This window comes from Podarcis tiliguerta, assembly GCF_965153285.1.
Source record: "Podarcis tiliguerta genome assembly, chromosome: 4".
NCBI classification, from domain to species: domain Eukaryota; kingdom Metazoa; phylum Chordata; class Lepidosauria; order Squamata; family Lacertidae; genus Podarcis; species Podarcis tiliguerta.
The window spans coordinates 37556976-37584046 of NC_139537.1; the positions used below are offsets into that span (position 1 = coordinate 37556976).

The 27071-nt window shown below is 42.0% G+C and overlaps 1 protein-coding gene across 6 annotated transcripts in view; it reads left to right on the forward strand.

Moving 5' to 3' along the window:
• Window positions 1-7762, forward strand: part of EPHA3 (EPH receptor A3) — a 201028-nt gene extending 193266 nt beyond the window's left edge. For all 6 annotated transcript variants that reach the window (XM_083438313.1, XM_083438312.1, XM_083438315.1 and 3 more), the window contains 2 exons: window positions 2763-2918; window positions 4658-7762. In XM_083438313.1, coding sequence (XP_083294439.1) covers window positions 2763-2918; window positions 4658-4763 — 262 coding nt within the window. In that variant the 3' untranslated portion in view covers window positions 4764-7762. The remainder of the gene's footprint in view (window positions 1-2762; window positions 2919-4657) is intronic.
• Window positions 7763-27071: the final 19309 nt, after the last annotated feature.

Below are 27071 nucleotides of genomic sequence, written 5' to 3' on the forward strand. Positions count from 1 at the left end.
AGTGGGTTGCTGTCCTTTTATTTATGACAGCCATATGCCAGCACACGCAGCCTTCCAACCATGCTCAGTGCCAGAATGAATAGCACCAAAGATTTCCCTCCCGCTTTGCCAGTACACAGAGAACAGTTTTGAAATGTTGCTAGTGGGAGTGGGAAGCGGCAGAAATGAAAGAGGCGGGGGGAGTTGTGTTTCAATTCCCCTGAGCAGACATGTAATTTCCATGATTTCTTTTTAATGATTGCAGTCTGACGCTAGTAGGACCTGATTTATGAAAAGCTGTGAAAGATCAGGTGGAACCCTGCAGGACGTCATTTACAGCTGCACGGATTGTAGCCCATCTAATTTGTCTAGTAAAAGTGTGAGCTTATGGTGCACATCACCCAGCCCATAAATTTCATGTTTAGACCTGCTGTCTAGGGGGCTGGGTCAAAGGGAGGGGGGGTGGAAGCCCATGGATGCAGATGCTCCAAAAGCTCGGCACTCCCTCGATGCGCATGAGGAGACATCACAGACTCTTCACAGCGAGAGACAAATTCCTGCTCATTGATAAACTGTCCAGATGTCCTCTCCAAGGAGGAAAGGAGCTTTTTTTGTGGGGAGGTGGGGGAATGCCCTCCCCACTTAGAATCCTGCGAGAAAAACGATACTTTACAATGCTAGTTATTCTGTGGTTACTTGAAATTAGTTCATATTTTTGTCTTCATTACACCTTGGTCCCGACAACAGACATAAAAGCTGCACTGGGATTGTCCAATTTGTAATCCTGCTGCTCTGCTTTTTCTCATGTTGTTTAACATTCCACATGCACACAAAAAGGGAGCAGCGACGCCAGTTCCCCCTTTTACTAGAATGAAACGGCATGTTCGATTGACCAGAGAGAAAAAGCAACTTCTCCATACTTCACATATACTTTAATAAATGCCCTGGGATCCTAGTAGCTATACAGAGAAAGCTATAAATAAAAGACGAGGACTTCATGAGACAAACAGAAGTTAGCTAGCTGTATCCAGTATAGTTAATTACATTTCCTTTGGATTTGTTTCTGAAATGGACATTTAGGGGAAATGGCTGAGCATCAAAGAAATCATACATACATATTAACAAGAACTGTATGCGTAGCGAAAGCAGGCAATTGATGCATCAGATAGCCTCTTTTTAATAGCCACATTAAGCAACTCAGCTCCTTTATAGCAATATCAGTCCTTCACCACAAGGGGTGCTGCGTTGCTGATAATAATCTGTCCAGCTGAAATGTGTTGACTAGTTTTGGAGATGGAGGGAAAGAGAGAAGGTTCATATACTAAGAAGCTACCACCAACTCTTTTGCGTATTGTTGAGTTTTGTTTTAGTTTTCTTTAATAAAAATCCATTTGGAGCAGAGACTAGGACTTTGGCCAACAATTAAGAACATTGTCCTCATTCTGCGATAGACAGGGGGATAATAGGACAGCTGGTGGAGAAAAGAAATCATGCTGTTGTGCCTGCTGGGGTGGTGAGACAGCATTTTTTGTCAGTGGGCACCCAGATTTTTGTTCTTTTATCTCTTCTAACAGTATTGGGCAGGTGGGGTTGATGTTCATCTCCCAGGTTTCTTCATAGCTCATAAATCAGACATCATCTTATCTGATAACATAAGATGGTAGAAAAGTGCCTTTGTTTGTTTGTTTGTTTGTTTGTTTGTTTGTTTGTTTGTTTCTCGAAAAATAAATCATTTGTCTCTGGTGTATCAAATTACATGGACAAACTGACACAGAGAATTCCAACTTCCCATGCACCAAAAAAGGATATTGTTTTTACTGCACGTACTCTAATTGTAGAAAGATGATTGAAAAGCTCACATTTAAGCATGACACATGTTGACTGACTGGCAGGGAAAATAGTAGCTTATTCCTCAAAGAAAAAATCCACTGAGTTATATTTTTATATTTAATATCAGCAACCAAAATAAAAGTGGAAAGGAATATCCAAATAGGTCAATTGTAGAAAACTATTTGTGATGGTTTACTTATTTGTTTTGCTCAGTCTCCACTATGTATTCCAAAGCCACAGGATAATTTAGCATATAGTTTGCTCATCACCTTAGGGATGCAATATCATGGAAGCTTAAGTTTTCAAACTTTGTTTTTATGAAGCAAACAAGCTTTCTATGTCTGTCTCTGCAGGCTCTAAAATGCAAAGATCTCTCAGGTTTCTTTTGATACTCCAGAACTGAAAACTGTTGTAGAAAATTTTAGGGAAGCATTTGGTGATTTCATTGCATTTGCTGTCTGTAATATTTTGCGCTGCCAATTCTGAACAAAGCCATCTAGAGATTTTCAGTCGTGCTGCAAAGCTCCAGATGGTCACATCCTCATATTTAAGCCACCAGTTCATAACGTGCTTAAAATCACACTGCATCAGTTGGTTTAATCTGAGATTAAGAGCGTTTATCACTGGATTGGCTTGGCTCTTATTTGAGGTATGTTTGTCAAGTTACACATACCTGAGCTAAATCAAGATGAGCTTCATGAAAGCTTCAATTCAAAAGAAGCGCCCTGACAATGCAATCATGAGCTTAAGACACAAGCTGAACAGCTGGTTCACTTAGGCACTGTGATTTCTCTGTTTTTCCCTAAAGCAATAGATTTCTGCAGGCATTAAATTCTGCACGCAACTTGCACCTCATCTGAAAGATTCTGCTAGGACTGGTTTTAAGTCCAGATACACAGGGAATCACAGTGTATTTCTGTTCTCTCACCACCATCACATTCATTTTATTCCAGGCCATCAAATCTCCTTCTGGACCAAAGCAATGTTGAAATCTCAGCCTTCCGCTCAACAGGTGACTGGCTCAATGGCATTCGGATAGGACAATGCAAGGACATATTCACAGGAGTAGAATACAGCTCGTGCGATACGATAGCCAAGATTTCCTCAGAGTAAGAGTCCATCTTAAAACTGTTTCTTTGGCTACTTTTGCATTTTGCATGCCACTTACCAAATTATGAGATTTCAATCTTGTGGGCAGTTCAATATCTAGGTTTCAGTGAAATTAATGCAACATATGAGCCCAGCACGCAGTCCAGAATACATGCTCCTTTAAAGTCAACTCAGGCTGCAGCCTTAACTGGGTGCAAGTCCCACTGAATTCAATGATACTTACCTCTTAGTAAACGTGGATAGGATTGCACTTCAAGAACACCTTGCTGAAATATACCACCCATGTGTTCAGTTACATATATGTCAATTCGAACAATAGAGTGTTCTTCATAGAATCATAGAGTTGGAAGGAAACATGAGGGTCATCTTTGCAATGCAGGGGTCTTTCACCCAATGTGGGGCTTAAACCCATGACCCTGAGATTAAGAGTCCCATGCTCTACCAGCCGAGCTGCCCCACATTTATTCTACTTCTTTGAAAGGCTGTTGTAAAATCAAAAATGGAAGATCTTCTTTTGAAAGCAACATGTGACTTTTTTGCTCCATCTGACTCGTGGCTGGGATTAGTTGAGAATTAGATGTGTCAATTTTTGATATAGATCAACAGTTCAGCATAATGAAATTTTTAGCTTCCATATTTTTGAAATGGAGCAGACGTTCTGATTTCTCAGGAAAATAGGGTGTTCTTTGTCCAGTATCAGTTATGCTGATGTGGTGGGGCTGGAAAAAAAGAAGGAGAGGGAGATCATTTTTGGCGTTCTGAAGATTTAACAGAGCCCAAAGGTTTCAAGGAGATATACACAACTTTTCCTCTCTGTTTTATCTTACATCCTATGACCCAGTATCACTCAACCTATATGGTGAATGTGGATTCGAACTGAGGTCTTTCTGGTCATAATAAATTCTCTCACCATGGCACTGTACTGCCCTCCAGGATAGATAAAATATTCAACTATCTGTCATTCCCAGTTTGTGAGCCAGGATCATTGGGGTTTATTTATTTTTAAAGCACTCAGCCACTTCCAATTCTGTTCACAGAAATCCTTCAAGCCCTAAAACTCAGACTCTTTGAATGAACCTTTTCCAACTTACCTACGACCCTGGATGCCATTGGTTACCATATGTGGAAATTCTATGAAGAAGCTATGTATGACAGTAGCCACTGGCATCCAAGATAGTGGTCTTCCATCAGTGGCATAGCATGGGTTGTTGGTGTTCGGGGCGAGGCAAGTTTTGCGCTCCCCTGGTGGACTGGGCAGTTGCTGCTGGTGGTTGCGGTGGCCGTGCGCCTTCTCAACTTAGCAGCTCTGCTGCCTCTCAGCTCAGCCATCCCTGGAGTGGGATTCATAGACATTGTGCCTGGTTGTGCCCCTCTCATAATTCTGTGCCCAAGGCCACCGCCCCTCTGCCCTCCTCCCTTCCCCGCTACACCACTGCTCCCTGTCTCCCACACACTTTTGTTTAAATCATCCAAAATCTGCAAGCTGCTGTACAGGTGCAACAATTTTTCTCACCCCCTGAGAATGTGTTTGTGTTGCTTCCTTAGGAGTGCTATTTTCTTAGATATCAGAAACACACTCCGCTGCCTTTGGCCCATCTGGAAACATTCAGGCCAGCTACCACTGTTTAGCAACATGCAAAGGAAGTTTCCTCATCGGCCTAACATTGTGGATTCTTTTGATGTGCAAAACACTTTCCAACTTCTCTGGAACTCATCAGGTGTGTTTTGTCTTTTCCAGCGACATGAAGAAGGTCGGTGTGACGATTGTGGGGCCACAGAAAAAGCTCATTAGCAGTATTAAATCTCTAGAAATGCATACAAAGAATGGCCCCGTTCCAGTGTAGGCTACCGAAACGTTGCCACTCAAGACACAACAAGAGGAAGCAAGAAGTTGCTGCAAAGGTCATGGTGATGAGTGAAAAAGTGCAAGACTGAAAAGGCACTCTTGTAGCATTGTTGGAAGCATGACATTTTGGGCCCGTTTCAAGCCCACTAAGAGACTCATACGTTGAGTTAAATTGCCTTAAAATAGGAATGAAAAACTTTTCTCTCTCTCTTATTCTTGAAGGGAGGGGGTGCCTTCCCCACCTTGTAATAATGGACTGCTCAAACATATACTGCATTTGAAAGAAAATGTTGGTTTCTTTGTTTTATTAAATCCTTCCATGTAACTTAGAGCCATTTCAATGCTGATGGACTGAATATCAAGAAAGGCAAACAACTAAACGGTGGATGTTATGCTAGGTTTTGACCAATTGTCAGCAGAAAGCAAGAGGGGGAAATACCCTTGCAGTATTTTTTTTATATGCAGAAAGGATAGGTGACTAGTATTTTATTTCTTTAAAATAATTGTAATGCTCTTTTGGGGATAATACCTCAGCTCTGTCTGGCCATATCTGCAAGGATATTCCTGCAACATTCTGTTTCGACGGTGGAAGGAAAACATGAATAATGTTGGGTATAAAATGAGGCAATAGTTCATGAATAATATTTGCTGTTGGGGCTGGTTTTGATGCATGTGTTCTTATAAAAAAAAAGTCTTAATTTTTCTTTTAAAAGGCATATTTATTTCCCTTTAAATGTTTTCTTATTGTTTATATTTATATATGTTTTGACTGGGTTTAATTACTACCAAGTGCCAAATCTTCCCAGACTTTGGCTGCAGCCCCAGACATTGGGAAGAAATTTCAGTATAAGTAGTGAGACATTACTTTTAAGAAAATAGGTCCCAATCTAGAGGATCTGAGGTAAGTGAAGAAAGAGGCCTACATGCCCACAAGTGAGTAAATTTTCATGCACCATGTTCTGGGTAGTATAATCCAATGAACCACACAATCATTTTTCTCCAAGGAAAACAGCCATAGTGAGCTGTTCGTTATTTTATTGACAACTTAACTCAAAGTTGCATAATTGCATGTACTTAACTGTTTGCAGTGTGCACAAAGTGTTGAATTGTGCCAGATTTTTTGATTTTTTTTAAAAAACACACACCCAATTTATACAATGCATTACTTGGTGATAAAATTATTTGCTTATAATACTCTGGGGTCCAAATAGGAAAAGATGAAAATCCCTTTTCTTAGTTCTTATATTAGAGAAGTAAGCTAGCATTGTTGGCATCCACTTAAGAGTAAATGATTACAGTATGTTTCTAAGGCTGCAGTCTTAAACACACTTACAAAGATGGGCTTGTAAATTGTACTATGTGAACAACGTGTATGGGACAATATCCAAATCAACACGTATCCTGTTTGTATTTTCTCTTGGCTACATTTGCCCTCACCACAGTACACGGCAGCTTTTAAGATGGATTCGAGTCATACAGTGGCCTGTTTGCAAGACATGTGAAGTCAAAACATGGCTTGGCATGAATACACAGGTCCTCAGAGTGGAGATTGCAGCTACTGCCCTCCTCCCCTAGTGCTGTTGCGCTGCTATGAGCTAAGCCATGGTTTGGCTTAGCTCGCCATCTGAATCTAGCCTCACGGTTTGTCACACTCCAGGCAAACAGTGAGCTGCAACCATGGTTTGCTCTTGGGTTTTACAGCTCATGGTTATCTAGAGGAGACATACCATGAGACCAGGTTCGGACAGTATGCTAAACCAAACCATGGTTTAGCTTACAGCATGCAGCAGCAGGATGACCAGGAAAGGAACACAGCGGCCATTGTCTTTTCTCAAGAACCCTCGTATTTGTGTTAAGCCATGGTTTGGTTTTGCATTATGTGCAAACATGCCCAGTAGGTGATCCGTTTTGTAAAAAGCATAAAATGACACTTCAAAATGCTGACACTCTGACTATACACAGAGCACTGGTGTACTTCCCTTGCACACCTTTGTAACTTGCATGCCCTTCCAATATGATGCCATGCTTTTTAAAGTTCTCTGCTCATAGCAGGATCTGGAAGTATACAATGCATCATCCTAAGCCCGTGTTCTGCAAGGATTCAGATCTGATTAATAATGTCAAATAATCACCTCCCTTCTCTTTAGATTTGATCTCCAGCCATAAATACACCATTCCTGCTAGCAGGAAGTTTTTGTATTGTTTTTAAAGCAAAACAATTCTATTGATGTTCTTGGAAGTGCTATCTAGAGCAAATTGTCCCCGAGGCAATTTTAAATGGCTGTGAAAGAAAGAAAAAAATGTGTATTAGCAGGTTTTCAAACTACATTTTAGTCTTACCTATCCTTAATTATCTTTCAATGTCTAGTAATACCACGGGACATAATTATGTGTGTGCTCAGTACTAAAGACTGATTTCATTGTTTGTTCAGGAGGAAATTCCTTTTTTGCAGAGGGTTTTAAAAGAACTTTTTGTCTTCTCTTTCTTACAATTTTTTGTACTGTTTGGTGGCCTCCGATAGCCCCCATTCCCCTTCTCCCCCTGTACATATGTAAACATAGCAGTGTACAATTCTTAACTGTGGAGTAGAAGAAATAGAAATTTTGTGGCCATCTTCCTGTACAGGACCTGCCTTTGATTATTATTTACATCAAACAAGCATTGCAAAGTCTTCACTAAGAATATGTACCATATTATTGTTTTTGTATCTTAAAAATATTGTTTTTACATATATTATTTATTTCTGTTAACATATAACATAGGGGTTTTGTTTTGTTTTGTTTTGTTTTGCTGTACTTTAGACTCCAATAAGCAATGTATAGATGTGATTTGAACTGGCAAATCCACATTTGCTTTTTAACCTTTATTTCAAAGCATTACTTACTCATTTAGTTAATTACGTTGTGCAATTGTAGATGGCCTGTTACTAATGTAAAATGATTTGTAGTGGAAACATTTATATTTTTATAATAAACATAATGAAAGTATTTTTTACATATTGGAATACACAGGTGATTGTTTTGAAGCCAAGGAAACTTATTGTTGGACAATCATTTTGTATTAAATCTCCAACAGTATCTGGAGCAAACTTCTCAAATTTAGGATACAGCTTCATCAGAATAGCTGGTCATGTTAAAAAACAGTCCTACCACAATCCAGCAAGGGGAAGTGTCTTTGCAGAAGTAGACTTCCATTCCACATGCCAAGCAGTGATGACAGCAGTATTTGTGCAGTGTCTCATAACACCTATTCTGTATGATCTTCACCTGCTGCCTACATCCCACTGGACCCAATACTTCAAGGTGTTAGTGCTGATATACAAAACCCTAAATGGCTTGAGCCCCAAATGCATGATCTAACACCACTCCCCATACTAGCCAACACAGGCCCTGAGATCAGCATATGACATCCTTCCAATTGTTCCACTGCTGGGGGTGGTTGCGCGTCAAAGCCCTCAAGCCAGCCCCCCAGAAGAAATAAATTTACACAAACACAGATTATGGTTTAAGGTTAATGGGCAAAATTTAGGCCACAACTTTATTGATTACAGCAAATGTGAGCGGTATTGGCTTAGGCATTGGCAATAAACCCTGACTCCTGCCCACCTTGCAGGGAGTCAGGAAGGGTAAACAACCAACGAGGAAGCCACGTTGGGGGAACCCGCCTGCAGCTCTCCTCCAGTGTTCCCAGAGGCCTGGCATGGCCCTAGCACCTCAAACAGACTTTGGACAGGATCCAGACCCCGGATTCCTTTAACGGAATACCCTTGAACATGGAGGGGCAGGCAACGGCTGACCTCCCCTCCCACACACATTAATAAGCCAGTGCCTAACCGCCAAACCTTACATAGTTGTGATGATTGCTAAGAGGTAAGTGAAAACCAAGTGGCCAGTGCCAATCTGCCAAATGGAAAAATTCTTACCCGGTCCCCGACCCAAGATGGGCAACCAACCAGTCCAAAGCAAGGCCAGAGGGCACCTAAAACAAAAGGGAGGGTGGGCAGGTGTTCGGCAGCACGAAGCAGGTGCTAAGCACATGTCACGCTGCCACTTTTATACCCCCCACGATCACCCCACTCAATTGTGATTGGCCAAAAGAGGTCTGGGGTGATTGTGGTGCCACCCTGCCGTAAAGGGCATCACTCCCCCCATGCCAGGGAGGGGGGAACTGTGTTATGGGCCCACCCACAACCAGGACCATCCTTTAAGATGATCCAATTGCACGATCAGGGTGGCCCAGGTGGGATAGAGCCATCTCTGTAATGGTACCCCAACTATGTAGTTATACCTCCTGGTGGCACAAATGGCTACTACATTACTGGGCTTTGAGTGCCAGGTTGAGGCACATTTGTTTAGCTAGGCCTTTGGTAAAATGCAATTCGATTGTCCAAGATTATTATTATTGACTGCTGCTGTTTTGTTGTTCAGGAGAGTTTTGTGGGGTTGTTGTTTAGGAAAGTTAGTTGTTTGTTGCAGGCTCAATCTGTGTATGATTTTGCAATTGGGAGCTGCAACACAGGCCTAATAGGTTTAATTATACCGATTAGCAATTAAATATGAAATGAATGAAAGGGGCGCTGCCGCAGAATCATAAGTTAGAATGAATCCCTTCCCCTCTCCCGACTGTATATATTCCACTTTCAGCTACCACTTAGTTCTTCACATGGTGGGTGTTGCAAAAAAAAAGATAACCAAAGAGAAAAAGTGGGGCAGTCACCTTCCAGTCAAGAGTTTGTGCTTGCCTTTGTTCTATGAGCATTCTAGGAATAAAAGACTAGGAAGAATTGGATCTGAAACTCATGAGAGAACGAGGAAATGAAATAATGGGCAAGAAAATGAAAGTCTTTGTTGAGTTCAAAGGCGCTGGAGCTCCTCTCATAATGCTAAGGCATCCAAACGCTGTAAAAATGCACTCTTCTTCAACCATATAAGCCAAGGTTTATTTATTGTGCTCCCCCCCCCCATCATTTCCCCACAATGTAAAAGCATCCTGTAATGCTCAGTTTCCTTTGGATGTTCATAGCAGGAGGGATAATTTATCATCTTCCCTCTGCCTTAAAGTTTTATGTGCCTTTCTAAAGCAAGGATCATTTTAAAACCAGTGTGTGGAATTGCTTTTGCATATTAAGTACTGTCTTGCAAGAAGAATTGGAGGACGGGGAAATGTTCTAATCCTATATTTAAAATTAACTGAGAATGATGAAAGACATCTTGCGGTATTATCATGCAGGGAACTGATGTGGTACATATATTTCCATTCACCTTCGATGACACTGTGCTAAGCAAGCTGTTTGGAAAGGGGAAAGGTAGTCAGGGAAAGGATTTCAAAATGGTACACATTAAGAACTTGCTCTGAATACTGGCAGCTCCAATGTTAGCACATGACATCCTCAGGCAGTTGCCAGGACCTCGGTGCCCCAATAGGCTTGGAGAAATATATATATTCCAGCACTACTTTTCCATACCTAGGGCCAGGGAATAAGCTCTTTTGCAACTTGGATGGTATGGGGGATTTTGTTCTGGTGCTAAAGGAACCCCTTTTCAAATGGTGAGAGTCAAAGGTAAGAGGTGGCAGCCAAACCAGGGCTTCCAGGATGAGGTCTGACAGTGGTGCTGCCTGTTGTACCCCTCTCAGGAATTGGCTATCAGAATCCAGCACTGCAGGACACTATGAGCAATGAAGACGCCAGCAAGGACTCTCTCAGACTTTTCTGCATTGAGGGATACTTTATGCTGGATGGCTGAGAGATGGAAGGTCATGTAAGACTCAAGGCTCCCACGTTAGCCATGACTGACTGATTGATTGATTGATTGATTGATTGAGTCTATTTCTCTTTTTATTCAAATAAATCCCAAAGTGGCTTACAAACAAAATATAAAAATAACATAATGGAACATCACGAATACAGCATAAATCATATAGAAAACAAATCATCAGTAAAACAATCACAAACAAAACAATTACCATCTATGTAACACTATTAACAAAACAACTAAAAATAAGCTAAACATCACAGTTACACCAAAAATCATATTATAGGATTCACAAAGTACCACAGCATTCACATCTATAAAACATTATTAACAGCATAAACAAAATAACAACAAAGCCCTGTTGAATTTGTACGCATGCTCCCCCTCTGCCACGACTCAAACTTTCATTCTATTCAATGCATCAAAAATGCACCTGCAATATAATGCTCCTGGCCACAATTCCCTTCTGAAGGATCCTTGCGGTGGAGGTGGTCGGCACAAAGACTCTCTCCCTCACATCCTTTCTGCCACCATGACACTTTCATTTTCATAACAGAAAAAATGGAATACCAGAATAAGACTAGGCTGCAATTTGGAGGTTAGGTGATACTCTGGCATGTGTTTAACTATGATTAAAAATACAGTGGTACCTCGGGTTACAGACGCTTCAGGTTACAGATGCTGCAGGTTACAGACTCCACTAACCCAGAAATAGTACCTCAGGTTAAGAACTTTGCTTCAGGATGAGAATATAAATGGCACGCCAGCGGCATGGCAGCAGCGGGAGGCCCCATTAGCTAAAGTGGTACCTCAGGTTAAGAACGGTTTCAGGTTAAGAACGGACCTCCAGAACAAATTAAGTTCTTAACCTGAGGTACCACTGTAGCATGATAGTGTGGTAGGTGGTACAAAATAAAAGGATAAGGGCATGTGTTTGGGGCTTTTGCATGTCCAAGAGCTCCTTAATGAGAAGTAGAAGGCTAGAATGCTTTCTTGTCCATATCGACAGAGAGCAATGATTTCACCAGAAAGCACACATCCCCTGTCAGGACTTGCCAGCCCTTGCTAATGTCTATAAACAAAATACAGCTTGAGAAACAAGATGACAGGTAGGGTGGTGGAGATAGGGGTAAGATACTGTTAACAGAAGAGAGACAGGTTTAAAAGCTCAAATTTCTTAACATCTGGGCTATGTTTCGTTCCTTCTGGGACTGATGCAAACCATCCTGGCACAGCACAGACACACACTTTGTAATACATTAAATATGGGGTTGCCTGGTGTGGGTCCTCAGCTGTTGAAGGTGTTGGCATAGCTAATTTTTCCTTGTCCATTGGCTGTGCTGCCTGGAGTCAATGGGAAGAAAATCGGGGGGGGGGTCACTGGTCACTGGTTTTGACATCTTTCCACAGGGCCTGTAAGACAAGTTGTTCTGTCAGGCCTTTGGTCAGGGCTCAACCTGACTCCCCTTCCCTTTTTGTATAAGAACTAGTACGAAAGAGGCCTCCCAGTATTCTCACAGGCCCATATAAGATCAGCGTACACAGTTGGGCCGGATGAGCATTTACTGTTCCCAACCCAAATTCTGCGGAAAGCCATCTAATTCAGACTTAAATTTTATCCTGACTTGTTTTTAAGAGGTATTTAATTATTGTTTGATTTTATATCAATGTTTATATTTGATGTTAGCCGCCCTGAGCCCGGTCTCAGCCGGGGAGGGCGGGATACAAATAAAAGTTGTTGTTGTTATGATGATGATGTTCCTGCATACTGGATTTCAGGAGAATCAACCAGTGGTGTCTGATATCCATTTGGACTGGTAGGGTGGAAGGCAAAGAGGTCAACAGTAGATGGAGCCAGAGCTGACCAACAGAGGCAACTAATTCTAGTTTTGCCCCTCCCACCCTCCTTCCTGCTGTGTTCTACAAGGGCAACCTTGAGACTCAAGAGGAAGAAGCTGGCAAACAGTTCCTTCCACTGAACTGGATCATGTAAAGAGGAAGGCAGACAGCAAGGGGATTTTGCACACAAATGCCCATAGCAGTGGCCTACTAGCAATCCTTTCCAAATCCAAAAAGTGGCTTCAGGATGTGGATAAGCAGTTGTGGGGGATCCTTTACCCATTCCTTCCAAACCCTGATTCCCAGTAATGTGTGTTTGTGTTTTCTTTCTTTTTTATTTAATATATTTACTATATGTATTTTCTTGTTAAATAAAAATTATTGAGAAGTTAAGAGCTTGGGAAGTGGTGAAGCAGAATAAGCAGTGCTAGTATGCCACTATTTGCTTAACCTGGGCCCAGGGCACACCAATGCTATTCAATGGCACCATCCAACGATGGTAGGGTTGCCATATTTTGAAGAGCAAAAATTGGACACATTTGCCAACTTCTACTTTTAACTATGGATCGCGATGTCGACTCCCATTTTACATACCTGATGTCAGGGATTGGACTCAAGAGGGTGAGATGGAGGAGAAAGAGAAATGGTGGAGATCATTTCACACACACACACGTTCTCCTGATGCTGCAGGAGAAGAGGGAGACAGCCTTGATTTACAGCGGGGCTTTGAGTGGTTTGAGGAAAGTCACAGCTCAGAGAGAGAATAACAGAAAATTTGGGAAGTGTTAGAACAAGGGGGGCGGGGACTGTGGCAGGGCAGCCAGATGACACATCATCACTGGAAAGTATTTCTGATCCCCCTTCTCCGAGAACGTGGTGTTCATTAAGAGTACAGGAACAAAGGACTCAAAGACATTTGACCACAAGTGGCCACCGTAAGGGAAGATGCTGTTGCTAAGGAGGAGGGAGAAGGAGCCCAGTTTGTTGAGACTGGTTGCGTTCTTTTGTCTCTCACTATTAGAATTGAATAAACCTCATTAAAAAAATGACTCTACCTTGTTTTCTCTGCTCTTGCTGCAACCGGGGTAGGAATAGCTTTCCCAAAGCCTTTACAGAGCCTTGACACCCATGAATATGCCAACCCTAAATGGCAGCAAAAAAAGCTTTCACACTGTGAGAGACAGTTTTACCTCACATGTTGACCTAGCTGTGAGGCGCCAAAGTCTCCACCCCCACCCCCCACCCTCAAAAAGCAGTGATCAACTAAGGGAAGGCATTTAACACACTCTTGCTCCTTCCCAAACGGCTGAGATGCACAATGGCATTTGGGGCAAGGGGAAAATTTTCTATACATGCAACTGGAGCTGTTGGATTCACAGCCTTTTTCTGTTGCTGGTGCTTGTCTCATGGAGGACACTTCCTGATGAAATACAAGACACCATCATCAGTACTGGCATTCTACTAGCTTTTGAAGATGCACCTGTTAACACAAGAATTCCTTTAATCTCTTGACCTGAGTCTCCCATTTCAGTGGCTGTGTTGTTTTAATTGGATTTTTTTTATTGCATGTTGTAATTATGGGTGTTTGTATTTTAAAGGTTGTATCATTGATTTTTATACTTGTAAACTGCTTAGCAGCCTATTTTGGCACTAAGCAGTATATAAATATAAGGAACAGCACACACTATACCCACTGGCATGCACAGATCCTTATCCTATTAGGGATTTGTTCACAACTGTGTGCATATAATTCTCAGATGAACTGGGCAAAGGCTCACTCCATATTTTAATGTATTTATCCCTGAGAGTTATACTGTTATTGGGATTCAAACATAGTATCAGATAAGCTTGCTATAAAATATCAAAAGCACAACAAAACATGTTCCATTAATACATGGAAATCAGCTTTAAAGGTATAATTCTATAGGAACAGCATGAAACATAATGCACGAGCCAGAATTAAATAAAACAGCGAAATATTGCAGTCTGTATGTTTATATAGCAGATACAAGCAAACAGGAAAAGTAAGAAAAGTGAATAAAACTATATATCCATTTCAACATAGTGTCAAAAATCAAGTGAGGGTTAAAACTGAATTACCAAAATAGCAATTCCTATCCATACAAGCTTCTCAAAAATAGCTGAGCATCCTTTGAATTTAAAAGAGGAAAAGAGATGTAGAGAACGCTAGGATTCATATGGTAGGAGTAGCAGTCCACAAGCATATTACCGGCATCTTAAAACAGCTGCACTGAGCATATTTCCAGCATCTTAAAACAGCTGCACAGCTTGCCATTTCAAGCCTAATTCCATGTGCTTACTTTGATGTTTAAATTCCTAAACAAGCTGAGGCCCAACTATCTGCAAAACACCTTCTTTCACGTTTACCTGCACTTGCTTTAAAATCAGCCGATGGAGCTTTCTTTGTGACTCTTCCATAGTGTTAGGTATGTGGTGAAGGGACCAGGAAACGACCTTTCAGTGGTGGCTCCTTATATGTGGAACTCCCTCCTTACTGCGATGCACCTGGCCCCACTCTCTATAATTTGAGGCACTTTGTTAAGAAGTATTGTTTGGAGAAGGAGAGACCTGGTTGCTGCTGCTATTAGTAAGTCTCATTTGGTGCTGTGGGTTAAACCACAGAGCCTAGGACTTGCTGATCAGAAGGTTGGCGGTTCAAATCCCCGCGACAGGGTGAGCTCCCGTTGCTCGGTCCCTGCTCTGGCCAACCTAGTAGTTCGAAAGCACGTCAAAGTGCAAGTAGATAAATGGGTACCACTCTGGCGGGAAGGTAAATGGCGTTTCCGTGCACTGCTCTGGTTCGCCAGAAGCAGCTTAGTCATGCTGGCCACATGACCCGGAAGCTGTACGCCGGCTCCCTTGGGCAATAAAGCAAGATGAGCGCCATAACCCCACGAGTGGACCTAATAGTCAGGGGTCCCTTTACCTTTACCTTTATTGTGTCTTTTTAAAGAACTAGTTTTAAAGGATTTTTTTTTTTTAAAAAAAATAATTTTATGTGTTTTCATCTGTTCATTTTGTTTGAAAGTGCCCTATGGCTTGTGCAAATGGTGATACGTAAATCATCTAAACAAAAAAGGGAATCGGTCTGGACTGAAACAGACAGAGAGGAAAGGTGTAGTAATGAAGTATTGAGTGTTATATTGGCAGATTGGGAAAGGGATGATGCTGTCTCCTATGTAACTAGCTTCCAAAAATGAAGTAACAGAAGATAAAATATCATTTAAATATATTTTAACTTCTAAAAACTATTTATTAAAAAATGTTGCAAAGTGGGAAAAAAAGAGGATGCAATAGTGGATCAATAGACTTGCTAGATCCCCATTTATTCTACTGTTTTCCTACAGCTTGGTAGAAGGAAAGGTTCCACTTATTTAAAGCTTTCAGCCTGGAGGTTTAATCATTTGGTTGGAAATCAATTTCAATGGAAGTGAGGTCCAAAATACATCTGGGATCTATATTTTAGGGTGCAATTTAACTTTTTACTACAAGTCTAATAAGAGTCAGCCTGGCTTGATGAAGGAGGATTACCTACAGATCCACTGAAAATTTTCCTAAGTAAGCCAATAATCCTCCAAATCTGTTGGGGCAGATTCTGAAATTTACCCTTGGCTTTCAGATTGACAACCATGTTATTATTTTGTAGCAAACAAACAAAAACGAGTCTTGGGGCACCTTAGAGGCATTGATGTCATGGACCAGAATGCACATCACCACTTCATGTGTCTGATGAAATGAGCTCTCTTGTTCACAAAAGCTTATGCCTCAAGACATCAATTAGTCTTGAAGATGCAGTAAGATACTTTGCTGTGATTCATCTGAGAAAGCAGAAGACCCAGTGGATCAGGACATTTTCTAGTCAGCTCATGCATAAGGTCCATCCATGTAATGGTGTCTATTCTACCTGTCTGTTCAAAAAGTCCAAGCAATCCACATGAAAGGTTATTACAGTTCCACAAAATCCTTTCACAGAGTCTAGACAAGGATTTTCGGAATATTGGCCTTGTTTCTCCATCCTGGGCTTCATCAGTAGTTAAAGCACTAAGTAATGCAAATAAATATAATATCATGATCGCACACATTTTACAGCAAAAATAATATCAAACAATAAATAACTGTACATACCATATGTGATATTACAAGACAGTGGATCTTATGGCATAGTAGTAGCTGTGGTAAGCAGCAACTGTTACAAAGTAGTGTTATAAGGACAAGCACAATATTGATTGGTTACAGGTGTCAGCAATCCACAGATACAGAATATCTTTCTTAAAGTGACCCATATGGCACAGCAAAAATAAAACAAACTTAATCCATGTTCACCTTAATCTTCCATGTAGCTATGAGGATTGTAGGAATAATATTGCCTGACTGGCTGATAGAGCCTCTCCTCCTTACAGAGGGGAGGAGTTGTGAGCAGGAGCCATTTTCCGCGTTGGCAGGGGGCGTTCCAGCCCCTGCCCAGCTGGTCTGGCTGCTGCGACACGGCCCCAGGTAGCCAACCAACCAGGTGGAGGCTTGGGGGCAGGGTTTTGCCACTCAAACATGGCCACGGCAGCACTTCCCTTTCATTCTGCTGCTGGTTTTCATCGGATCACCCACCCACCCACCCTCCCTTTAGTTCACTGCTTGGTTCTTGACATCACTATGGACCTGTGGTTGGTTGCCTTGGTTGTCCAAGGGGCCTGGTAGGAATTTTTATCCTGGCAAATTGGCACCGGCCACTTGGCTTTTTGCCTACCTCGTAGCAAATCATCACAACTTTTAGGTATTGGCGGTTAGGCATTGGAATATGTTTGTGTATTGGAGGGCAGGGTGTTGGCCATTGACTACCCCTCCACTTTATGGGTATTCCGTTAAAGGAATCCGGCGGTCGTGGATCCTGTGCGACGCCCTTGCTGGTGGCTAGGGCCATGGCACCACCCTCCAGTGAAATCAGGAGGACCTTTCAGTTGTATTTGCATCAACAGGTTGATTTCATTTCTATACCACTTTATACTGAGGAAAAAATCTCAAAGAGGTTGACAAACTATGGAAGACTGTACAGGCTGATTGGGCTAGTCTAATCATTGCCCATTTTACAGAAGAGAGGGTTTTTGATTTTTTACTATTTTATCCCAATTTTCCCCTGTGACTATTTCAGGGTTTGGCAAAGTAACACAGCCTGATGTTCTGTTTAACTTTTTTTTTAATGCCTCATTAACCGAGTTAATACATACCTCACTCTAATAGCAAAGCAATAAAACTCAATCCTTACAACAACCTGGTTTTGTAACTCCCCTTCCTCTAGCTTACGATGCTTTGGGACTCCTGCCAGGGAATTACAATGAAACATAGGAAATAACATGTACAAATGATAGTCTCTAACAAAAATAGTGTTCACAGCTTGCTTGCAGTTCCAGCTGATATTGTAAGTTGTCTCTGCTTCTCTTTATTCTCCTCAGTGCTGCGTTCCTGTGGTCGGCCTTCCACTCTTCTGTCTTGCTGAAATCAATGGGGCACATAACTCGACACAAAGCTGCAACTTTAAACTCTCATCCTCCATAGTAGCTTGTGTGGAAAACTGCATTCACAATAGAGGTTTTTCCTGACTTTCTTGCTCAGCTTTTTCTAGATCACTGCCTTACCATGATACTATGTGTATTTACTTGGAAATATTCCATTGTATTTTGTGTGGATTACCCAATTTAATAGGCATAGGATTACAGGCTTAGAGTGAGATGCACCTAATGAACTCAGTCAATGGAAGACTGGCACAATGATTTATTATTATTATTATTATTATTATTATTATTATTATTATCCTGCCCTTCACCGTAAGGTCATGGTTAAAACTGTTAAAACAGTTTTAAACAACCACAGTTACAAAAATAAGGTGGGTCCTAAAAATACACACCTCTATAAAATCTAGCCTATACAGTGGTACCTCGGGTTACATATGCTTCAGGTTACATACGCTTCAGGTTACAGACTCCACTAACCCAGAAATAGTACCTCGGGTTAAGAATTTTGCTTCAGGATGAGAACAGAAATTGTGCTCCGGCGGCACTGCGGCAGCAGGAGGCCCCATTAGCTAAAGTGGTGCTTCATGTTAAGAACTGTTTCAGGTTAAGAACGGACCCCTGGAATGAATTAAGTACTTAACCTGAGGTACCACTGTATAGCTATTTTTTAAAAATCATAGCTCTATAGGTCAGAGCATTGCATTTTGTGTACATGACGGGTGGACACCGCTTGGCTTTCATTCTAAAGCGGCACTAAAATGCTGATAAGGTTTGCAGAGGAGACAGTGAGTTGTTGTGGCAGTGCAAAAACTGCAAAATAAAACCTATTCTATCAGCCACTCACCCATTCCCACCACTCTTCTGAGTAATACCCCTCCTCACCCTCTCACTATATATAAGGTGACTTCTGTTTTAATGTATCTGAAGAAGTGTGAATGCACATGAAAGCTCATACCAATAACAAACTTAGCTGGTCTCTAAGGTGCTACTGGAAGGATTTTTTTTATTTTGCAAAATAAAAGATCTCAGGGTAGTTCACATTTTTGCAAAGAAATTTCCCCTCATACAATACAGAATTGAAGATGCGGTGGAGACTATTGTAGCTTTAAGAAATATGATTTATTCAAATATTTACACCTGGATTTAGATGGGGGAAAGAGTCCGGATCTTACAGCTGTATAGCACTGGAGTCCAAGGACTCAGCTACAATTGTCACAATAATGCGATTTGATTGCGTTTTAAACATGCAACACCAGATGGCGGAAGAGAGCGAGAATGGTTTAAAATGGGCTTTCACATAGGAATTTTTTCAATCTAATTTATGACTCATTTATAGTGTTGTATTCCTGTGTTTCGGGACGCGGGTGGCGCTGTGGGTAAAACCTCAGTGCCTAGGACTTGCCGATCGTATGGTTCGAATCCCCACAGTGGGGTGAGCTCCCGTCTTTCGGTCCCAGCTCCTGCCCACCTTTATAGCTGGAAGGTAAACGGTGTTTCTGTGTGCTGCGCTGGTGCTGGCTCGCCAGAGCAGCTTCGTCATGCTGGCCACGTGACCCGGAAGTGTCTCCGGACAGCGCTGCCCCCCGGCCTCTTAAGTGAGATGGGGGCACTACCCTAGAGTCGGACACGACTGGCCCGTATGGGCAGGGGTACCTTTAGCTTTACCTTTATTCCTGTGTTTAGATTCACCCCAAGTCATCTCTCCCAGCTGGACTTCAGCCAGCCAGTGTGAGATGGCTCTGTCTTTCTTCTCCCACTTCTTCCCAGCACACCTTGCTTAAAGAACCACTATTTTCCTGTCACCTCACATACACACCCATCAGCTTGGCAACCTCTGTCTGCCCAAGCCCAAGATTCCTCTTAGATGGGGCATCAACAGCTTTTGTCATGTTAATGCCTCGATTCTGGGAGTGGCACTGGCTTGGAAAGGAAGCTTAGTCTGTACTTTTTCCACTAAATCTTCCCTTCAGTACCCCAAATAATCAAAATCCAACCATTTGTTAATTTATAGGGTTTAGGGGGTTCCCCCACCACCACCTCAGTCTACAACACCATGTATTTTAATACATACTTGAGTATACACATTACTTGGTTTGGTTGGAGAGTTTGCATTCCAAAATCTGGAGAAGTGTGAAAGTCTAAGGAGGACTGTGTTTCAGTTTGTGTATTGTTTTGGGAAGTGTGAATTAGCTAAATGCAAACTGAATCAAATTTCTTTCGCATCCCTTGTCATGACTGTTTAAAGTGGCATAATACGGCTTTAAATGTGTAAAGCAGATGGGGCCTTTGTGAGAAACTAAAAAGGTAAAGGACCCCTGGACAGTTACGTCCAGTCAAAGGTGACTATGGGGTTGCAGCGCTCATCTCGCTTTCAAGCCAAGGGAGCAGGTGTTTGTCCACAGACAGCTTTCTGGGTCATGTGGCCAGCAGGACTAAACTGCTTCTGGCGCAACAGGACACTGTGACAGAAACCAGAGCACACAGAAACATTGTTTATCTTCCCACCATAGGGGTACCTATTTATCTACTTGCCCTGGTATGCTTTCGAACAGCTAGGTTGGCAGGAGCTAGGACAGAGCAACAAGAGCTCACTCCGTCACAGGGATTTGAACCGCTGACCAGCAAGCGCAAGAGGCTCAGTGGTTTAGATCACAGCACCACCCACAGCCTCATGTGAGAAACTACAGCATGATAAGAACCTGTGTAGTACAGTGATGATAATGTTGCATTGGAGTGGTTTTCAACTAAGTTTTGCTGAGAGTAGACCCACTAAAATTAATGAACATGACTAAGTTAGGACCAGTTCATCCACCCCTGAATCCAAATCCCATTTAACCATGAAACTCACAATCTCTCAAAAATACCTTTCAGGGTTGTTGGAAGGATCTAGTGGAGAGAACAATATAATTAATAATGACAGATTTTTCATGTAATCTTGCAAAAAGAAGCTATCTATTCAGTCTTCACTGTTATTTTATGAGATCACCCAAAAAGAAGCTATCTATTCAGTCTTCACTGTTATTATACTATCTATTCAGTATTCACATTATTATACACAGATAGGGATGAACTTCAAAGCATGTCTTCTCTGAAACATCCAAAAATTAAATAAGGTGAAGTCTGGGTATTGGGGTTGGGGGACATCTCTGCCCAAACTATGACCTTTTTTTGAACAGATAGGGATCGAGTTTAAGGAATGATCACAGATCTTTCAGAAGACACTTTTAGAGTAAACTGTTACAGCTATGAGACATCCTACAGTTTACTCTCTGCTATCGGTAAATCTGAAACCTTTCTGCATTAAAATGGAAATGAGAGTTTCCCAGGCAAAATGATCTGTGTTTGCATATCAGGCCACCGTGGCATTGAAATTTCCCTTTTTAACACCCCATAAAAATGACATGGACTTTGGAAACAGATATAAAAAATATATAGTTAAACCTAGTATGTGGACTGAAACACTCCTTTGATAGTATACACTTAAGGACTTTGGGGAAGAGCCTGCCACTTTTCAGCAAAAAGAGCATTTATATCCTCTAAAATATGTATATATGCTAGAAGTCACTGGAGACACATTTGAAATTTCATGTATACATTGTAAAGGGATGCTGAATTCTCCACTGGCAGAGGAAAGGAGGAGGAGCGGGGGGTGTACCTGAAATATCAAGTCTTGAAATATCAGAGGGAGGTTAAAGGCTCTCAGGGTGTGTTCTTGTTTCCTTCACTTATCCTCAACAAATCGCAGTTCTGCTGCGAAGCTTGCGTCTTACTCCAGAGACTTCAGGTGAGAGACTGTATGCAAAATGGTTGTGATATATCATACATCTTTCGCCACAACAAAATGGTCAGGGAGAGGGCAAAAGAACTACAGAGAACTACAGAGTTCAATGCTCCTAGAATTGCAAAACCTTTTTAAAAAAATAATATTAATAAATTGGGAATACTACAGGCTACAGTGGTTAAGCATGTTTCCCTGATATCAATGGACTTTTGTCCACCAAGTAAATAGCCATTTGCAAGCATTGAAAATGGGCTTTAAAACTGTGTCCATTTAAAAATGTGTGTAGCTTTAAGATAAATTCAACAGTGAAAACAAGTTTTAATGGATGTAACAATGGTATAGTTCATGTAAAATATGCAGGGATGTATGGAATGCAAAATGAACCATGGAAAGAGAAGAAGGGGAGTCATTGGTTTAAGGTTGTTTAAATGAATATTTTGAAATGTAAATCAGAAAATTTAATAAAAAGATATATTTTTTAAAATAAAAGGGCTTTAAAAAACATACTGGGAGTGTCACGGGGGTGTTAGCTCTGCTCTGCTCCCTCCTATTCTCCTGTTCTCATGGAGGGTCCCATGCCTTTTGGAAACCTGATTTTCCAGGGATCCCAAAAGTACAAGTACCAATGGTTTTTCCACCCCTTTGCTTACAACCCGGGACATTTTCAGTAATGGGCAGACAACCTGTACAACTTCTTCTTACAGATACCCCCAGTGCTTTTTCTCTGAAGAAATATGTTTAGGGGTACTCTCATTTTCCTACTCATATGGAAATGCTACCCCTCAATGAGGCCAAACTTAGATTCACAAAATGTTTAGGGGTATGCGTACCTCTACGTACCCCCAGAAAAAAAGCACTGGCTATCCCATCTTCCCCCTGCCACCCAGTTTTCTGCAGGAAGCACTGATTTCTGAGTTGGTAAAAAATAATAATTGGCAAGGCTGTCATCGGCGAGACTAACAGAGATTGACGAAGGAAGTGTAATTGACTTGTTATGGCTTGACAGGCCCTGTTTTGTGAAGCATGTGGGAGTTTTATGACTAGTCAATTGGCACTTGGAAAACTTTTGATTGCACTCCATCCACTTGTCTGCATTGTTTATAGGTATTTAATCAAAGCGCTCAGAATTGTTTTTAGGGAGAGGCCCCAAACCGGGGTCCGGATTACATAATTTAATCAAACCTTTGCACCTTTTGCCGTTGCTATCTTTTAAGGGCTATAAGTGGATGTGAAAGTGCAGCTGTAACAGTTTTACAGCCCGTTCTGCAGGGACTGAGGGAACGCTGCATTTTAATGGTGCATCAGTTCTCGCTGATTTAGTGTGTAATGAAACCCCTGCCAGAGTCGAGATTACTATGCCTTCAAGTCAGTAGGACTTACGCCATTACAGTGCATACTAATTGCACCTGGAAGCATGGAAATTAAATCATCAGTTCTGTAGTGAGGAAAGGAAAATATCTTCCTTTTTCTCCCCTTTCATTGATCTTGGAGCTGGCTATGGTGATGATTCCAGCACAGAGAGGTTTCAAGTGTCTTATTTATATTGTATATCTAGGGTGCTCATTGAGGCCAATGTTTCCCTTGGCATTGATTTCAAAGTGATTAGGATTGTATGCTAAATCACCTTTCTCTTCTTCATCATTATTGAACAAAATCCCAGCGCAACCATCAATGTATTTATGCTTTGTAATGTTCCCTGGAGGTTACAGAAAGCCACTTTTATTCTCATCTTACGGATGAAAAGAGCGAGGGGGGGGGGAGAGAGAAAGCACTGTGGGAACATCTTTCAAAATCTTGCAAATGGAACTTCTTCAAGATGAAAGGAAAGGGAGCGTTTGGTATCACTTTTAATGATATGTGGCTCGTTGTCTTCCTTAGCTCAACATGTGCTGTCTCTCACAATACTCCACAGGCCCTCGTTTTGAGCTCAGGCACTGAAAGGTGTCTATGGAGATAAATTAGGATGACACAGGAAGAGAGCAACTTGCATCAGACCAAGTCGGACCATTTGTCCATCTTGGTCAGGATCATCTACATCGACTGGCATTGGCTCTGCAGGGTTTCAGCCTGATCTGGAGATGAGAACTTTCCACATGCAAAGCATGGGTTTTGCCACTGACTTCCAGCTCTTCCCAAGGGTGATCTCTGGTTGGTAAGGACTCATTTGAATGCTTGGTTTACACAGTATCATTTCGATTGTCTATTTCTGCACCCTTTCCAGCTCTATAATATCCTTTTTCTGAGGTGTAGCAACCAAAACTATAAGCAACTGTTGGTTGCAGCATAGATTGCTATACCTGATGGAGCGTCTCCACCCCCATCATTCAGCCCAGACACAGAGGTCCAACTCCAAGGGCCTTCTGGTGGTTCCCTCACTGTGAGAAGGGAAGCTACAGGGAACCAGGCAGAGGGTCTTCTCAGTAGTGGCGCCTGCCCTGTGGAATGTCCTCTCATCAGATGTCAAGGAGATAAACAACTATCTGACTTTTAGAAGACATCTAAAGGCAACCCTGTTTAGGGAAGTTTTTAATGTTTGATCTTTTATTATGTTTTTAATATTCTGTTGGGAGCTGCCCAGAGTGCCTGCCAGAAGGGCAGGGTATTAATAATAATAATAATAATAATAATAATAATAATAATAATAATAATAATAATTACTAAGACAGCTTTATGATAGTGGCTGTTTCACTTCCAGTCCCTTTCCTAATGATTCCTCACGTGGATTTCACCTTTTAAGCAACTGCTGCCTAATGGGGGCTGATTCACACCAGTGGGTTGTTGTTTTAATCAGTGTTATTGCTTCTTATCTCCTGACAAGGCACATGACGCTCACCCCAGTCGGTGTTGCTACCACTACTTCTGACATTTTTCCAGGATTTTTCAGACTAGCTTTATGCTGTCTCTTAAGAGTTATTGCATTTTGCTCTCGCTCTTCATCTCATTTGCACTGTGATGTGAAGTTTCTGTTACCTATTTGATTGATTGATTGATTGATTCAATTTATATACTGCCCTATACCCGGAGGTCTCGGGGCGGTTCACATAAAATATCACAATATTTAAAATCAAAGTAAAAACAATAACCCAATAACACTCCCCCCCAAAGAGCCACATTTTAAAAGGGTACAGGATGTTGATCAGGTCAACCAAAGGCCTGATTAAAAAGGAACATCTTTGCCTGGCACCTAAAGGTGTATAATGAATATTTGCTTCTCAATATAGACTGCACAGCTCCAAATATAAGTTACCAGTTAAACAAAATCTGACTATCTTGAAGGCAGGGTACAAGATGAACTGATCACTCTGCCAGAAATGGGGGCATGAGGCATAAACACTTTGGCTGGTGCGGGTTGGGTGCTGCTCTTTGACCAAGGACAAATAGATGCTACATTAGGCAAATGCTGCACTGTTAGCCATTATTATAGAGCTGGCATGCAAGCCAAGATTCAGCTAAAAGAACCCCCTCCACAATATTTTCTCCCACTGAGGTACCAAAAGCATCCTTCCACCACTTTGTAGCCCTTGCTATCTGCCTGACCAAAGATGGCTTTTGGCAAACTCTCTGTGCATGTACAGTTCTATGAGAAAATGCTTCAAACCCCAAAGCTTTGGAATTTTTGGCTATAAGGGTCAGTTGCGGTCAACCTGCCCACAAACCATGATAGTCTTTGTGGGAGAAAGCACGGGTTTTCTGACTGTCCAGCAGTGCATCGTGTGGGGGGCCATCTGTGTTACACAACATTGATCGGTATATTTTCTGCATGGCTGATGTGGGAAGCAGTCTTGTCTGTGGTAAAGGAGTTACTAAAATGCTGTGGCAGCTTCTTTCAGAGTTGCCATATTTACCTTTGCTTCTTTAGCGATTCTGCTTTTGATAGCTAGGATTCTTATGTCAGGGTGGTGTTAGTCCTGCCTTACCAGGGCACAGAAGGGCAATAAGATCTCCCAGCAAATCACTCAAAAAGGTTTTCTTCTTCTTTTTTAAGCCAACCAAATAGGTTTGTGCGTGTGTGCAAACTAGAGGTAGCTATTCCAAGATAACTTTCATAAGCTTCCACTGAATTGTGATCAGTTTCTAGGCAAAAGAAAGAAATGAGGAAGATTTACTGTAGACAGAATAAAAGTCTTCATTGCTCTCCTTTAAAAAGAAGGGGGAGAGAAGCCTCTCTCTCCCTAAAATTCACATTGAACACTTTCAGAATGAGGAGAATTCCATATCATGGCAGTCAGGCACTTCACAAAATTACATCTGCTATAGCTATTTCAACAGTAGAAAGCACTGCCAACTCTCCAAAATAAGGAAAGTTGGCAGTATTTTCTCTTGTTGAAATGGCTACAGCAGATGTAGTTTTTAAAAAACTGCCAATGCTGAAGTCAGATAATTGTAGGGATGGGGAGGTGCTGCGAAAGTAGGCCAGGCTCTAGCCCTGAACTGCTGTGTTTTCAGGGTTGTGTGAAAAGAATATTGTTATAGGATTGTGAGGTCACTCTGGGTAATATCTGTGAATCCCTTTGACATCTGTGGTTCTGTAGCTGTGAGGTTTAGAATCTAGTAGCTGAACCAGTCAAGCCAGTCTCTTTGTCAGATAATGGTTTTAGTTGGCCAGTTGCCATAGCAACAACTAAGTGAAGATGCTTCCGGGAGGAGGGGGTTCAAATACATACAGGGAGCATCTCAGGAACAAGTAAGCTAGCCCTACCTCTTTGAAGCTGATGGCCACACTCCCCAGCTCACATGCAATTCACATCAAAGCTGAAGGGGGTCAAGGTGGTGGGTACAGAGTTTCATGCAAGGGTCCGTATTCAGAATGACATTGGTTGTATTTGGCTGTGACTATGTGCGTTGGAATCGAGGGGCAGGCTAGCACACTCGTGCATGAAAACCCCTTCAGAGTTAGTACTGAACGCCTAAATTGGCCTATAAAATCCTTCATAGAGTATTACACACAGTGGCGTAGCGTGGGTTGTCAGCACCCAGGGCAAGGCAAGTAATTTGCGCCCCCTAACCCGGGGCAAGGCAAGTAATTTGCCCCACCCCACCCCGCTGCACTGTCCCTCCCCCAGATAGTCCCTCGCTCTCTCTCCACACCGCACCGCACGCCTAGCACCCTCCCCTCCACAGTGGGCAGCGACCCGGCAGCTCGAATCGGATTTGCACAGCCAGCACTGCAGTGAGAGAGAGTGAGTGAGCCAGGTAGGGGCAGAGAGCTGCGAGTGCGAGCGCCCCCCCCCAGATGTTGTGCCCGGTGCGGCCGGCCCCCCCTGCACCCCCCACGCTACACCACTGATTGCACAGACTCTGTACAGACAACCAAATTACACCACATAAACTAACCGGTTGCAATCTCTCCCACAAGGAGAATATTGACTTTTTGTTTTATCTGCCAAGTGGTGAGGAAGAAATATAC